The 14,335-nt window shown below is 36.5% G+C and overlaps 2 protein-coding genes and 1 pseudogene across 2 annotated transcripts in view; 2 read left to right on the forward strand and 1 right to left on the reverse strand.

Annotated features, from left to right (window-relative positions):
- The first annotated feature begins 513 nt into the window (after positions 1-513).
- Positions 514-9,267, forward strand: LOC128155252 (hemagglutinin/amebocyte aggregation factor-like). Its single transcript, XM_052816868.1, has 6 exons — positions 514-643; positions 715-909; positions 8,354-8,485; positions 8,568-8,691; positions 8,780-8,830; positions 9,133-9,267. Exons 1-6 carry the CDS (start codon positions 622-624, stop codon positions 9,191-9,193), a joined length of 585 nt encoding a protein of 194 aa, XP_052672828.1. The 5' UTR covers positions 514-621; the 3' UTR covers positions 9,194-9,267.
- A 1,343-nt stretch (positions 9,268-10,610) lies between these two features.
- LOC128155253 (hemagglutinin/amebocyte aggregation factor-like) lies at positions 10,611-12,379 on the forward strand (annotated as a pseudogene).
- A 935-nt stretch (positions 12,380-13,314) lies between these two features.
- LOC128156075 (uncharacterized) overlaps positions 13,315-14,335 on the reverse strand; it is an 85,635-nt gene continuing 84,614 nt past the window's right edge. Inside the window, exon 135 of the mRNA XM_052818065.1 lies at positions 13,315-14,146. Coding sequence (XP_052674025.1) covers positions 13,952-14,146 — 195 coding nt within the window. The 3' untranslated portion in view covers positions 13,315-13,951. The remainder of the gene's footprint in view (positions 14,147-14,335) is intronic.

The following is a 14,335-nucleotide window of genomic DNA, read 5'->3' on the forward strand; positions in this document are numbered from 1 at the left end:
CAATTGCTACTACTCTGGCCTGGTCAACCAATACGATGGCGACTTGGACTATACAGTACCAGACGGTCACGTGATGCGAGGCTGGACAAGCGTCCATGACAACCATCACGAATATGTGTGTCCAGAATGAGGCTGTAATTGGTTTAACTGACATGAAGGCAGCCTACAGAAACTTTTGTATACATGTTTTGTAGGGACAGAGTATTTGATTTTGATGTCTGCCGTATGCAGCAGTGCTTGGATACGTAAGTTCACGCTTAGAGGCATGCATTGATATACAGTAATATGGCTTTGTTTTATGCATTAATACACCACCTTTTGGGTTTTTACAGGGGAAATCCTGGAGAAACAGTTATTGTAAAATGATGCTTTTTGGAAATAAAATTCATTTGCTCCATAGTCTTTTTATTCTTCTTATATCTAGTAGTCTTTGAGTGTGGGGTGTGTGTGTGTGGGGGGGGGGGGTCCTTATTTATGCCTCAAGATTACTCTGTTCTTGTTCCATTTCTGGGTTTATTCGGCCATATTTATGTCATAAGTTCAAATGATAATGTCTTCTATTTGCCCAAAAGTTGTACACAGTATTTAAGAAAAAAAACCTTATCGCCGTTATCAGTAGACATGACCATGCTGGAAGTCAGAGGTAAGTCTCTCACTCATTGTGGACAGTGACCATAATTTTGACACGTGTAAATCCATCGCCTCTTTATACAGTTGTCGTCGCCTTATCCCTCTTCCTTGGGGTGGAGTCCTGGGTCAATGACTATGACAAACCTTTCACATTCACGTGCCCCTCACATCAGTCAATCAACCGGGTGGTAAGTCACCATGACAACGGGCCAGAGGATCGCAAGTTCGACTTCCAGTGCACTAAGTACACTGAAGGCACGGAAAGCTGTTTCTGGTCAGGTATTTTTCATTACAAATATTTACACTTGCACTTAATATCGTAATGAAAACACAATTTAGGCACAAAGAAAAAAACCATCTGTTTTTTGTTATACGAAGTTTTATTTGCTGATTATAAAGCGTAAACTTCCCCAACCCAGGTTATACTCGTATAACTTGAGTAGACATTGAGTTCATTTCTTGAATAAATACGGTTTGGTACGTGATCAAATCTTGATCACGTGACCAACCTGAATTTATATCCCGATATCCATTCAAAAATGATTTCTTAAGAAAATGTTCCTCGGCAGTTTAATCAAATTAGAAAATACCGGTAACTAAAAAATAACACAAAAACATTCATCTTATTTCTATGGTAAAAAGTCATGTTAAAATTGTTCGCTCCTTAGGATTTTGGTAGCCATTTTGGTCACCTCTAGTCTGAAAATTCTGCATCACATATCAATTCTAATAGTATATTTATATTCTACAATGCCAAATAAACATCATTAAATAAAATTGATTTTTAAAAAAAATACATTTTTACAGAGTTTAGTTAAAGACTATATTTTGTGGTGGAAAGATTTTAAGAAGGAAATGAACAATTTTCATAACTCACTAGTTTTAGAGTAATCCTAATTTTCAGCGCAGACCAAACTTCTAGATAGTTTGTGTATCATGATATATTCATGATGTTCTAAAAAGACATCTAAACAATATTTTGATATTTCTATCGATATATTTTGGCATACATTGTAGTTAGCTTATATTTGAATTCATAGAAGTTAAAAAAAATTAAGGTGGCTCTATACACCACTTTTTGATGACGCAGTACGCAAAAAAGTAAATATGGAAACATGTATTTCCGGTACTGGCTGATTTAAACTGAGGTGAGTTGTATGGGAACCGCTATTTTGAAAAAAATGTTAAATGGATAGATTTAATTTGATAATTGGAACAGTAATGTGGTATGTGACTCCTTCACGTTGTGTGGTATTATTTATCGAAATAAACAATAAAATCAATAAATTTTTAAAGAGTTTCTTTAGCATCTTCGATATGTTACACCGTAGCGCAGTGGGTTAGTGGGTTCACTACAAACCAGTAGGTCATGAGTTCGATTCCCGTTGGAAACAATACATTTTTTAACTTTCCAAAAATTTCTAAAACGTATTTTTTGGTTGAATACCGTGAAAGAAATTTCTAAACAGGTGAAAATAATTCAATTATAATATACTTTAATGCACATTAATATCGACACCTAACGGGGATGAGAGGGTCGCTTTGAATTTCTCTCAGGTTGGGATACATAAATCCTATTAGCCTAGTCAATGTTCCCCTTTATTTATTTGACTTAGTTTTGCATTAAAGCGAATATCTTCACTTATACAGGGCAAATTCTATAATGAAATATGTATGTAGTTATCGTTCCAACATTATATTTAGGAAATTTTCTTCAACTCAGAAATGAAAAATCCCCAAGGTGTTTGGGCCTTGGGACTTAGGAACGATAACCCTTACATGAGGAACTTTCATACCAAATACAATTTAAAATATTTTTTGTGTTTATTTGCAATGGTTTTCATTTAATTTTTTATGTCACATTTATTAAAATACATTTTCTTATAACATCAAGCAACTTTTTCAGATGATTTGTCAACAGAGTAAGAAAATATGAAAAAAATATGTTTTGGGGAAATACTAAAAAAAATTGCAATAATAACATCTTTGAATGTTAAGAAGTGTTATATTTATATGAAATATCCATCATATGACAAAATAATTTCTCTCAATTTGTTGATAGCTGTCTTTTTAAAAAATATTTTACAAAAACTCGAATAAACATTAAAAAATTCTTTAAAAATACCTAAATTATCCCTATCGTCATTTTAATATTATATAAGTATATGTTTTGTGGTCTTCTATTGAAAATTGGAATAAACTGTGGGTGTATAGAGCCACCTTAAGTCCATGAAACAAAATCGAAAATATCCGTTCGGTTCCCTGTGGTAGAAATGTGCTGACTAACTTCCGGTTTCATGAACGCATATCATTCGATCAATCGCAACTTCTCGGGCCTTTCCGGCAAGCTCGGAAAAAAACCCACCTCGAATGTATTAACATCACCGGATGTTAGAATTTTATACAAAATAGAGTCGATTCCCATTAAAATAAGGCTAGAAAGCCTTATAAGTCGCTTCTGTGTTATATTTTACGGTAAATCATTTACACTAATGAAGTCTAGCTTGCATCTCAACAGATCATAAAAATTAATGTGTTGTATTTATATCAAGTTTTATAAAAAGGGGGGTTGTCATGGACGCCTAGGTAATAGGCCTACATTCGAGGTGTTTTTCCGAGCTTGCCGGAAAGGCCCGAGAAGTTGCGATTGATCATTCGATCCTCAGCTGGTCACGTGATACCCGATGGATATATAAGCGGAGAAAACCGGAGTAGGATCGGAGAGTCTGTGTTTGACGGCCGAAGCAGCAACACGTTAAAGCCAGGGAAGAAATAAAGGTCGGTAAAATTAACCTGTCCATGCGCGGATCTAGAGGGGGGGTCGGGGGGGTCCGGACCCCCCCCCCCCCCCCCTGGAATTTTCAAAGAAAAAAATACAATAAAACAATTTATAAGAAAAATGACTCGACTGTTATGTTATAGATATTTCTGAATTAACTTTTTTTTGTATTGTAATCAAATCTTATTATTGCGTGATTAGAATCAAAATCACAAATGTTATTCGGGTTTCGAAACGAATTTAAAAAGGTACGATTTGTTTAATGTCCTATTACGAGTCATTGACGTCACAATCTTGTCATAATGCTAATGCATCGTCATTAACGAAGTCATCGGCTGTATTATAGCTCTGCTTCAGACTCAGTGTGACAGGCTGTCTCTCGAATTCTGTTATTCGGTAACTGATTCCAATTATTTGAATAATAGTTCTCTCAAAATAATCTTGATTATCATTTCCTTCCATGTTTAACGCTTGCTTGTAGTTTAGTTATAGATGAAAATATATCATGTCATTTATGGGTGAAAGGGATTTTGATCTTTTGCAAGCCACCTTGCTGAAAGCAGCAGCAAAAGGCTGGCAAGCCTTGCAGTTCGATGTATCTTTGAGATACACAAGTTTGAAGAAAGACTACACCTATGATCTGAGTAAAATGAGGTCCGATGTATTGCCCAGAGACGGTAATGTGGACAACATTGCCGAAGCGATTTATCCAGCAGATGGCCCAGAAAATATTTGTCCTTTGAAAGTGTATGGGGATGGCAATTGCTTCTATAGGGCCCTCTCTAAAGCCATTTTTGGTCATGAAGGGAGACATACTGAACTTCGAGTCATGACTGTATTAGAACTGGTAAAAAATACGAGAAAATATGCGTCACAGGCAACTTACGACAAGATGTGTTCTAATCCTCCAAGTGTGCAATATGTTGTGGAGACGTCAGTATCGGACAGATCACTTGTTCCGGGGAATTTTCTCAAGTCTATTCAGAATGAAACTCTAAGTTCAATCAAATCAGGGGAATATTGTTCTTTAATTCATTTCTTCGCAGTGGCAAATGCTCTGAATCATCCAATATATAGCATCTACCCAACAATACAAAATGTTGCTGTAAACAGACATTATTTTCATCAAGAAATAAGGCCATTATCAGATGAAAAGGTACGTCAAGGTTCCCCCATCTACATCATGTGGTCACACACTGAAAATAGCAATCCAATCAATTGGTCACCAAATCATTTTGTTGTTTGTTTCTCAGTTTTACCTACAGATGTCCAAACCAATGAAATGAAGGAGCCTGCTCCTAAAAAGTCAAAACTTTGTATTGACTTAGATGATACCCCGGAGATCACCTTGGGCTCACAAAATGATAAAGCAAATAAAAAATCTGATGACAATGAATTTATTCAGACAACAGAAGATGAAATTGATAAAGATAAAACATCTATTGACGATTCAGGTTTTTCTGATCTTGGTAAAATTGTCACAGGTGCAATAAAGTTGAACACAATGTCCTCAGCTGAAAAGATAAGTTATATTCAGAATCAGCCCTTGCCAGACGATATCGCCAAGTTAAAAACAGGTCGTGCTCAAACAACGAATACAGGTGAACTAAAGAAGACTTTATCATTTCAATCTTCTTGGATGAATCAGTTTCCATAGTTGACCTTTAGCAAACTGTTAAATGGCGGTCTATGCAAGTTTTGTGTCATGTTCCCTCAATCAGATGTCCAACATCAAAATGCGTTTGTTACGCAACCTTTTACTGCGTATAAAAAAGCCCTTGGAAAAACATCTGCCCTTTTAAAGCATCAAAATTCAGAACACCACAAGAATGCCAAATCTGTTTATCACACAACCAAGATGACATCCGAAGTGCCATCTTCGTCTCTTCCGTATAAACTAAATCAGCAAAATCAGACACAGTATCAGCACAACATTAGGTTGCTTGAGAAAATAGTAGATGCGGTCATTCTGTGTGGGAAACAAAATATTCCTCTGCGAGGACACAGAGATGATAGTACAAGTGATTCTTCAAATAAAGGTAATTTCCTGGCAATATTACAGCTGTTGGCAAAGCATGATGAGCAGCTCATGTCTCATCTACAAACAGCAAAAAAGAATGCCTTATACACCAGCAAAACCATTCAAAATGAGGTTATCCAACTCATAGGAAATCACATCACAGGTAAAATTTTGAAGGGTCTACAAGGGAGGGGTTTTTATTCCATCATAGCCGATGAGGTAACAGACAAATATGCTAACAAAGAAGTTTTAGTCTTGTGTCTCAGATTTCTAGATACTAGAGAAAACCCTGCCACCATTAAGGAGGAATTCCTTGACTTTTCAAATATAGGCAGAACTACAGGGGAAGCAATTGCTGATAAACTCATTGAAATCCTCCGCTCGCTTGCAATTCCAATTGAGAACATGCGAGGGCAAGCATACGATGGTGCAGCAGCAATGGCATCGGAAAAACGGGGGTGTCAGGGACGAATGAAGTCTCTAAACCAATTAGCTTTGTTTACACATTGTCGGAGTCATGTGTTGAATCTGAGCGTTGCTTCAGCCTGCAAATTACCTCTTGTAAGGAATATGATAGATGTCCTTAATTCAGTGTTTATTTTCTTTGACAGTTCCCCCAAAAGACAAGGGTTTTTTGAGAATATTATAGAAAATGATGGGTCAGTAGATTTTTCCAAAAAGAAACTAGTAGTGTCTATGGTCTTACGTGCCTGTAATAGGCTTTCGAGACTATAGATGTATATTTGGATTAATAAATATACAGATTGTCTCATTGACTGTGGTTAGTACGCTACAGTCCCGGAACGGCGCATGCGCTCCTGTCTTCGAGCAGCACATACGCAATCGTCATTTGAAGTGCATGCGCCACAGAGAACCGGGGGATAATACTTGTACATATTTCAAATTAAAATCCATGATTGAGGAAATAGATTATTTAATTCACGCATTGACTAGACTTTGGCCCGTGCGTGCACGGGTTGACATTGCTTTTCGGACATTTACGAAATAGGTACATCGACACACCTTATTATTGACTTTTACATAACGATCATGCTATTAACTTCATTACACTTTCCTTAGTTTGAATAATCTGTGTCTCGGGAAAGGCCCTCACCACAGTTAGAATGCCTCCCTTATACCCGTAATGTAGCAGAAAATTGCAGAATTGCTCCAAAAACGATTTTGAAGAAAGTTAATGAAGTTGCCCTGAAAATAACAATCAAATTCATCACAACAAACCTTTTTGAGACTGCAAATACCTTTCGATCAACTAAAAAATTTAATCCATAGAATGGAAGAATTCAAAATCTTTTCACCAAAGTGCACGTATTTTCTTTATAAAACAGGGTCCGTAGGACATTATTCATTTTTACGATAAAACATATTCTACCTTCACTCGCCTAACAAATATAATGTAATTTTTCTGCATTTAATCAAATATTTTTTGTCAACACGAAGACAAAAGTAAGTACTTAGTTAAAATGTATATTCTTTCTCTTATAAGAAATCATTACAGCGAATTACAGAATACCAGTAGAGTTTTCAATAGCTTGCTAGATTGATCAATAGGGTATTCAATTTGGTCAGCAAGGTATCACATTAGGTTTAAATCTAGGTCATGTGATTACTCAGGTATGACAGCAATAGAGTGAGTTAATCTGGTTAACATTTGCACGTTTTGGGCCTTTTTGTTTCTCTCTGTTATCCTACATTACTGCTATAAAAGTCTGAACTAATTAAGCAGTCAGCACAAAAAAAAATATTAGACCTAGTGCTGTAAGATGCACCAGAAATCAGGGAACCAAAATGTTTAATGATTTTTTGCAGTGAAAAATACCTCCTTTTTTAAGTTATGCTTGTCTCTTTTGTTTGTTTCTTCAGAACTGCCTTTTGAATTACATTTTTTGAAAAACAAAATTCAAATTACTCCAAGCAGAATTGATGCTCTATAGAATCCAGTGCTGTTTAGGTGAACATTCTGTTTAAAGGTCTATGAATAGAATAGCTAACAATAGGAGAGAGTGTTCTAGAGGTTTTCTTTGTGCCAAATGAATTGGTTGAGTGCAAAATAACAATCTACACTTGGGTAACCACATGACCTAGATTTAAACCTGATGTGATACCTTGCTGACCAAATTGAATACCCTATTGAGCAATCCAACAAGCTATTGAAAACTCTACCGGTATTCTGTAATTCGCTGTAATATATATAAACAGAATATATAGCAAAAGTCCAATGAAAATTTACCCGTATTTGTATTATCATTTCTGTTCATGCAGATGTGATATTGTGGAAACATAAACTAAAGATCCCGTTAGCGTGAATGTATTGCGCAAGCGCAAGTTTGTAAAATCCAAAAAATCCAGGTGATTTCCGGGATTTTTTGAGGAATTTTCGTTGGTTATTAATTAGCGAAGCTTAACTGAGAAAAAAATAAAAATAAATTGGTTATCTTCAAGTACCAATGAGGTTTAAAATATATAAAACAAAAGACAGTATTCTTCCGATTTCTCGGTATTAAAGACCAAAAATTCGAGTCTATTATATTAATATAGTAGTATTGATTTGCTCAGGCAGAGCAGCCGAATCCCATTGAAACGTTACATTACTATTAGAACCATTTTAGCAAGAGCTTGGACTGTAGGTTATTGTGTCAAACGGCAATATGACGAAGGCCTGTCTATTTCATTGTAGGCCACTCAGGCATGGCTCTTTGAAATCAACACGATTTGTCTGGCTTTTGAGCAAAGACTACGTAATCGGTGTATATTTCGCTTGAAAACAGCGTCATTTTAACATATTTTGACGCAAGAAATAGATCGTTACATCCTACTGAAAGTACAAGGTCTTGTTAAAATGGTTCTATTTCAGGTGCCTACCTCCTTAAGGTTCAAGATGACTTCGGATTTTTATCTTTGTGTAGATTACGTGAATGATTTCGACCAACCAGTCGTGTTCCAGTGTCCCAATGGCGGTGTTATGGATGGCGTCGGTAGTTACCATGACAACGGACCAGAGGACAGACGCTTCCGTTTCTACTGTTGTGAAAAACCAGGTTTTGATCAGAACCAATCAATATTTCCAATTTTCAACAGTAAATTCTAAATAATTGACTGTTTATTTCGTTCACATCACAGGAATGTGTCTGTACAACTGCTTCTACAGTGGCTGGGTCAATAGTTATGACGGAGATTTGGACTACACAGTACCAGCTGGTCACGTGATGCGAGGCATGATCAGTATCCATAGCAACGGACCAGAGTAAGCTCTTTTGCAAAGAAAGTATTGATAAGGAGTAAATAGAATTGTGGTTTATGCTTGTATAAGTTACAAATGATTTTCTTTCCAGGGACAGGATTTTTGAGTTTGAGGTCTGTCTTATGCAGCAATGCATGGACTCGTAAGTATATTTCATTGATTGTTCGTAACATGGTCATGCAATAAGTCGGCTAAAGTACACGTAGGAGTTCAAGCTGATAATAATTAAGGTTACTTGTTATTCTTCTTACCCGATCCTGCGTAACTACTTCAGGTTTTTACGTGAAAAATTGTATGAACGTTGCGACAGGTTGTCTTTTGTCGAAGACGGGATTCGAACTTGATCACACGTCTCTAGAGAGCCCCGAAGCCGTATGACTCGCCTGTGGACTGACATCATTACCGTCAATTATTGCCTAACCCTGTATTCAATTTTTGTTTCAGGAATCCAGGTGGGGGTACGATCGGGAAAAGATCAGCAAACAACACGAGTGGACGTCATTGATTGTCTAAAATCTACTTTATTTTGATTTTATGTATGTCTGCATTAGTGATAAAAACATAAAACCAATGTCCTCAAGTTCATTTATTTTATCCATCGTCATCTTCACTAGCCAAGGGAGAAGAGCGGTTCGTAACACTTCGCTAGCGAAGATGATCCTTCGTGTGAAAAATAAATGTTAACATTACTTTATAGGGTCATGTACTTTTTTTTCTTTAAAATAAAACCACTTATAAAATACTAAATATTAAGATGGCTGGATCGTCCAGGCCCTTTGAGACTGTATTGATCTCCTGTAGAAGAAGAGCCGTGTATAATGATATAGAAAACTATCAAATTTTTAAGTTGGAAAACTTTGATAATTTTTAACTAAATAGTATTAAAGGTGGTATGAGACATCTGTCGATATTAATGTGGATTAATAGAACATTCATTATGACGAGTGTGGGATAGTGAAATTCCACCTCGGGGACAAGATTCACAGTCTTGGACGTTAGCATTAATTAGTACCATTAAATTCTTCATGCAATTTACTACTGATATCGTCTGTTCACTTGCCTCGGATAGTCTTTTAAACACCATCACCAGTCCCGTAAATTCATGTGGTGCACTTTGTTTACATGTAAAAATGGCGACTCTCGATCTCGATGTAAATTCAACATACTTGATTTTCCGAGGTCGGTAGCGGGTTTCGATGAAAGTCTGAGGCAAATAAAGAGGCGATATCAGTAGTAAATTGCATGAAGAATTTAATGGTACTAATTGTTTTCACAGAATTTGCGTATAAATAAGGTAAATCAGTCGAAAACTAGCGCAGGTTTTTCTGCGCAATAAATATACAATTTTTTCAATCGGTGGCCCTGTAGAGGCCTGTAGCTCTCCGGTCTGTCAATATTTTTTCCCCGGAGAGCTACAGTTCTGCAGCTATCTTGGACGAGGCTCTACCGAGGGGGAGGGGGGCAAAAAAAAAAACCCCCAGAAGTGAATTATATAGAAGTGTACACGTCCGAGTTTAATTATGTTTTAATATAAAAGAGAAAATGAATAATACATTAGGGCATTATATTATGGTGAATTACAAGCACAAAATGCCTGTTACTCACAGAAATTGAAAGCATAACACCAGAGAAATACAGGAAGTACCGGTATAACTTAACAAAACCATATATACTAAAGGCAACAATCTTTCGTAACGTATGACCATATCTGACTTGTAGAATACTTCAAACATGTAACACCTGACAACATATTATACGCATTTGAAATGATTGAATCATTCGCTCAGACACTTGATTCTATGGTAACACTGTCGCTCTGGTTAGCGTTTTAGAATTTGGAAAACTTTCTATTGACATTGAAGACTAGTATCACAAAGAATGGTTATCTTGGAAGTTATGCAATCTTCTTATAAGGCGGAATAATGTCTCACCTTACAGGTAAGTATTATTTGCTCGCGTCAGGAGTAGTATACACAAAGTACATATGTATGGTACTCTTTATTCTCATTTAAATCTTTATCACGTCTTTGGCACCGTGATTATCTGTACATGTACCCCGGCGATTTATCTACAGAGTTGTCTTATCTTTCCAGTTCTTACTCTCCTCTTTCTGTCTGTTGTGGGAGTGTGTTAATGGGTCAATGAATACGACAAACCTTTCAGCTTCACCTGTCCGCAGCACCAGTCCATCAGTCGAATAGTCAGTCACCATGACAACCACAGAGAGGACAGGGTGTTTGATTTTACGTGCTCCAAGTACACGGAGTTCGCCGAGAACTGTACTTGGTCAGGTACGGCGTGACCTTGGGGACTCCAAGGGCACCACCCAGTCATGCAAACTCAGTAAATTCATAAAGCCTGTATGGTCCATTTTATGTTTTTTATTCCTTTTTCCTCTTATCTGACTATTGCTTTTACACCAAAAACTAGTACTTAGAGAGAACAGGTCAATGTCAGATGGACTAAATTGTATTTAACATAGTAAAGTAGAGCCAGTTGTCTATACACTTGGGCTAAAATATATTGTTGTGCAGTTGAGCAATGTGACCCATGGTCCTCTTGATTCGGAATCCAATGTCACCAGTGTTAGATTGTGCATACTATCATAGTAGCTTCGCGGATTATAAAGCGTAAACTGTCCCAACCCAGGTTACACTCATATATCTTGAGTAGACATTCATTAAAAGTTTAGATATTTTACACTATAAATTCTGTTTTCAAATCAGAAAAATCACAATGACTACAAATAACTTTTAGATTACGTGAACGAGTTCGATCAGCCGGTGGCTTTCCAGTGTCCACGCGGGAAGGCCTTGGATGGGATAAGCAGTTACCATGACAACGATAAAGAGGACAGACGTTTCAGGTTCTATTGCTGTGAAACACCAGGTGTGTCGCTGTAAAATGTTTCTCTGACATAGATACATGCATAAGTCATAACAGTTAAACTATGGTCTTTATTCGACATTCCACCGCTGTCTTTTTCACAGGAATGTGTCTGTACAACTGCTTCTACAGTGGCTGGGTCAATAGTTACGACGGAGATGTGGAATACACAGTACCAGCTGGTCACGTGATGAGGGGCATGATCAGTATCCATGACAACGGAGCCGAGTATATATTTTTCTTGACGACTCCTCCAAATTCAACTCCTCTTTTTTAATCACTTGCCTTTTATTGAAAGTTTTCTAAATATGATGTTTTTAGCTATTGATTATAATGGTAAAACAGACTTTTGTTGTTCAGCAGTGAACAGTGAAAAACTAGAGCCGACGCCAGTTTTTAATCAACCGTTACTAATTTTGAAACAGTAATTTTGATGATGGTTTTTCAGAGACCGAATCTTTGACTTTGAATCATGTCTGATGCAAGAATGCCTCGACGTGTGAGTAATTCCTCTGTGCATGATGTCCTGTTCATAGAAATGTTTGGTAGTCGTCATTAATTATAAAAAGATAATGAAACTATTTATGGTCTTTAGTATATAAAATTAAGTTTTGTTGTCTACTGAGCACTGTTGCCAATAATTCTATTGTTGATATTTTATAGAGGAGGCCCTGATGGAGCAGTAATCGGTTAGAGCACCCCGGGGTCACCAATCAGAGGAGAACTCTATCACCCATGATCGTTGTGTGTTCACTGTGAATAAAACAGGAATCTACCCACCTTACAACGTCTGTAGTTCTGTATCAGTATAATGTTATATGGAATCAGTCACAGACGTGATCTCCATATCATCACAATATGCAAATCAAATCTGACATGAATTTTCATTTCCCTTATATCTCGGATTACCGCCGTATTAGTTGTCGATTTCTATTGTAACAGGCCGAGAACACTATTTAGGTTTCACTGTACCCAGGCATATCATTCATCCGAACACGTTACATTGAACGGAAAGATTGTAGAAACGCGTTTTAAAAATAGATGACAACCACAAGTACTGCAGTGGTAAGGAATATTGATAAAGACGAAACAAAACAAACTGAAATCCGGGCACACACACAGGTATTTCGAGAATCTTCGATTACTGTATCTAACGTTTCCCTGTGTTGTACTGTTTTACCATCGCACATGCGCAAACCATACGCTGTGCGCAGATGTGCAGTGACAGCATGCAGTTAAAAAAGGGATGTTTTCTCTGTAAAAACTGATAAAAATGTCAACACCTTGTTTCTTTCTTGGATTTACTATCGCATGTTAACTCTGTGGATATAGTGCGGTTGGGGTCAACAAAATGATGTAGAATTATGCACTCTGTATGAACGACACACGTGTTCGATGTGCACGTGAAGAAAGGCAGCACTATTTGCAAAAGATAATGCGAATACTTTTTGAAATTCTTTCAAATAATATACCATCTTTTATTTTTATCAATTGTAATTTCTTTTATTTCACTTTTTCAACCATATTAATACAAAGTATAGTTCAAGCCTTTAGAAGTCGGCACAACCTGAATGCCTCCATCGGAATTTAAAGCAACCGACCGCAACTTTCTCGACCACTATACTGGCGAGCAATCGAAACTAATATGGCGATCAAAAACATTTATGAACTCATGTCAGCTATTTTCAACGACACATTACTTAGCAATCTATATAAAAGTCAACCAATAAACCTGTCAAGTCATTATTATAATATATATATTTTATTTCCTTAAAAATACAAAGTTTTAAAAAATACATAGAAAAAGGAAAAACAGTTACAAGCGTTTTATCTGCAATTATTCAATTTTTAAATAGCGAAACACAAATCATAAATTTTACCCTCAAAGCAGTAATTATTCAAGGTGAGTTTATTTCAAATGTTTTTGCCTGGATCATAGACTTGAATTCTGAGAGACAGTTAACAAAATAAACAATATTGGACGGTTCTGATATACGCATGTACATTGTAAATTGATAATAATGGAAAAGAAATTAAATTCATTTACTATTAGGACGGAATGTCATAGTAAAAATAATTTTCAAAAACATCACATTTTAACAATTGTATACATTATAATTATATGTAAAAAAAAATTGCACAAATTAAATAATAATAAATAGATATAAGTATCACAGTATGAAGAAAATGGTCAGATAAATAACAGGGCTCACAAATAAGGACAGAACATGGATCTAAAGAAAAAACACGGCCATTATCTCAGCAGTTCTTGATTAAAGCTCCTTCATAGCATCAATATTTTGTTAGTTTTGTTTGAATAGAAAAGTTTAAATGCACAAGATTTTTCGATGAGGCCTGGTCACCAAAATCTGATTTGCTATCGCCTCTTTTTGACTTCCTTCTCTTTCCTGACTATGTCGGCCTCCGTTGTTGAAATTCTTTTGAGTAGGTCGGTTTTACGTGTGAGGATGGTTGCCAGCTGTTCCCTGGCTGAGGTCAGTCGGGGGTCACTGGATGAACTCTTCTCCATGCTCCTTATTCCTTCCTCCAAGTCCGACACCGCTTTTAGGGTCTACAAAACAACAAAGCCAGTCATACTCCATTGCTTCATAAACTTCTCTGTATAATGATGCTCAGCCATTTTGATTTTCAGAATCTAACCTAACCTGACCTCATTTTTTGGTGGAAAATAGTCCAACCATTGCACATGCTCAAAAGTTTCAAAATGCAAGATGACTAAGATTTAGCTAGTTCTACATAG

This window comes from Crassostrea angulata, chromosome 7, assembly GCF_025612915.1.
Source record: "Crassostrea angulata isolate pt1a10 chromosome 7, ASM2561291v2, whole genome shotgun sequence".
Classification (NCBI taxonomy): domain Eukaryota; kingdom Metazoa; phylum Mollusca; class Bivalvia; order Ostreida; family Ostreidae; genus Magallana; species Magallana angulata.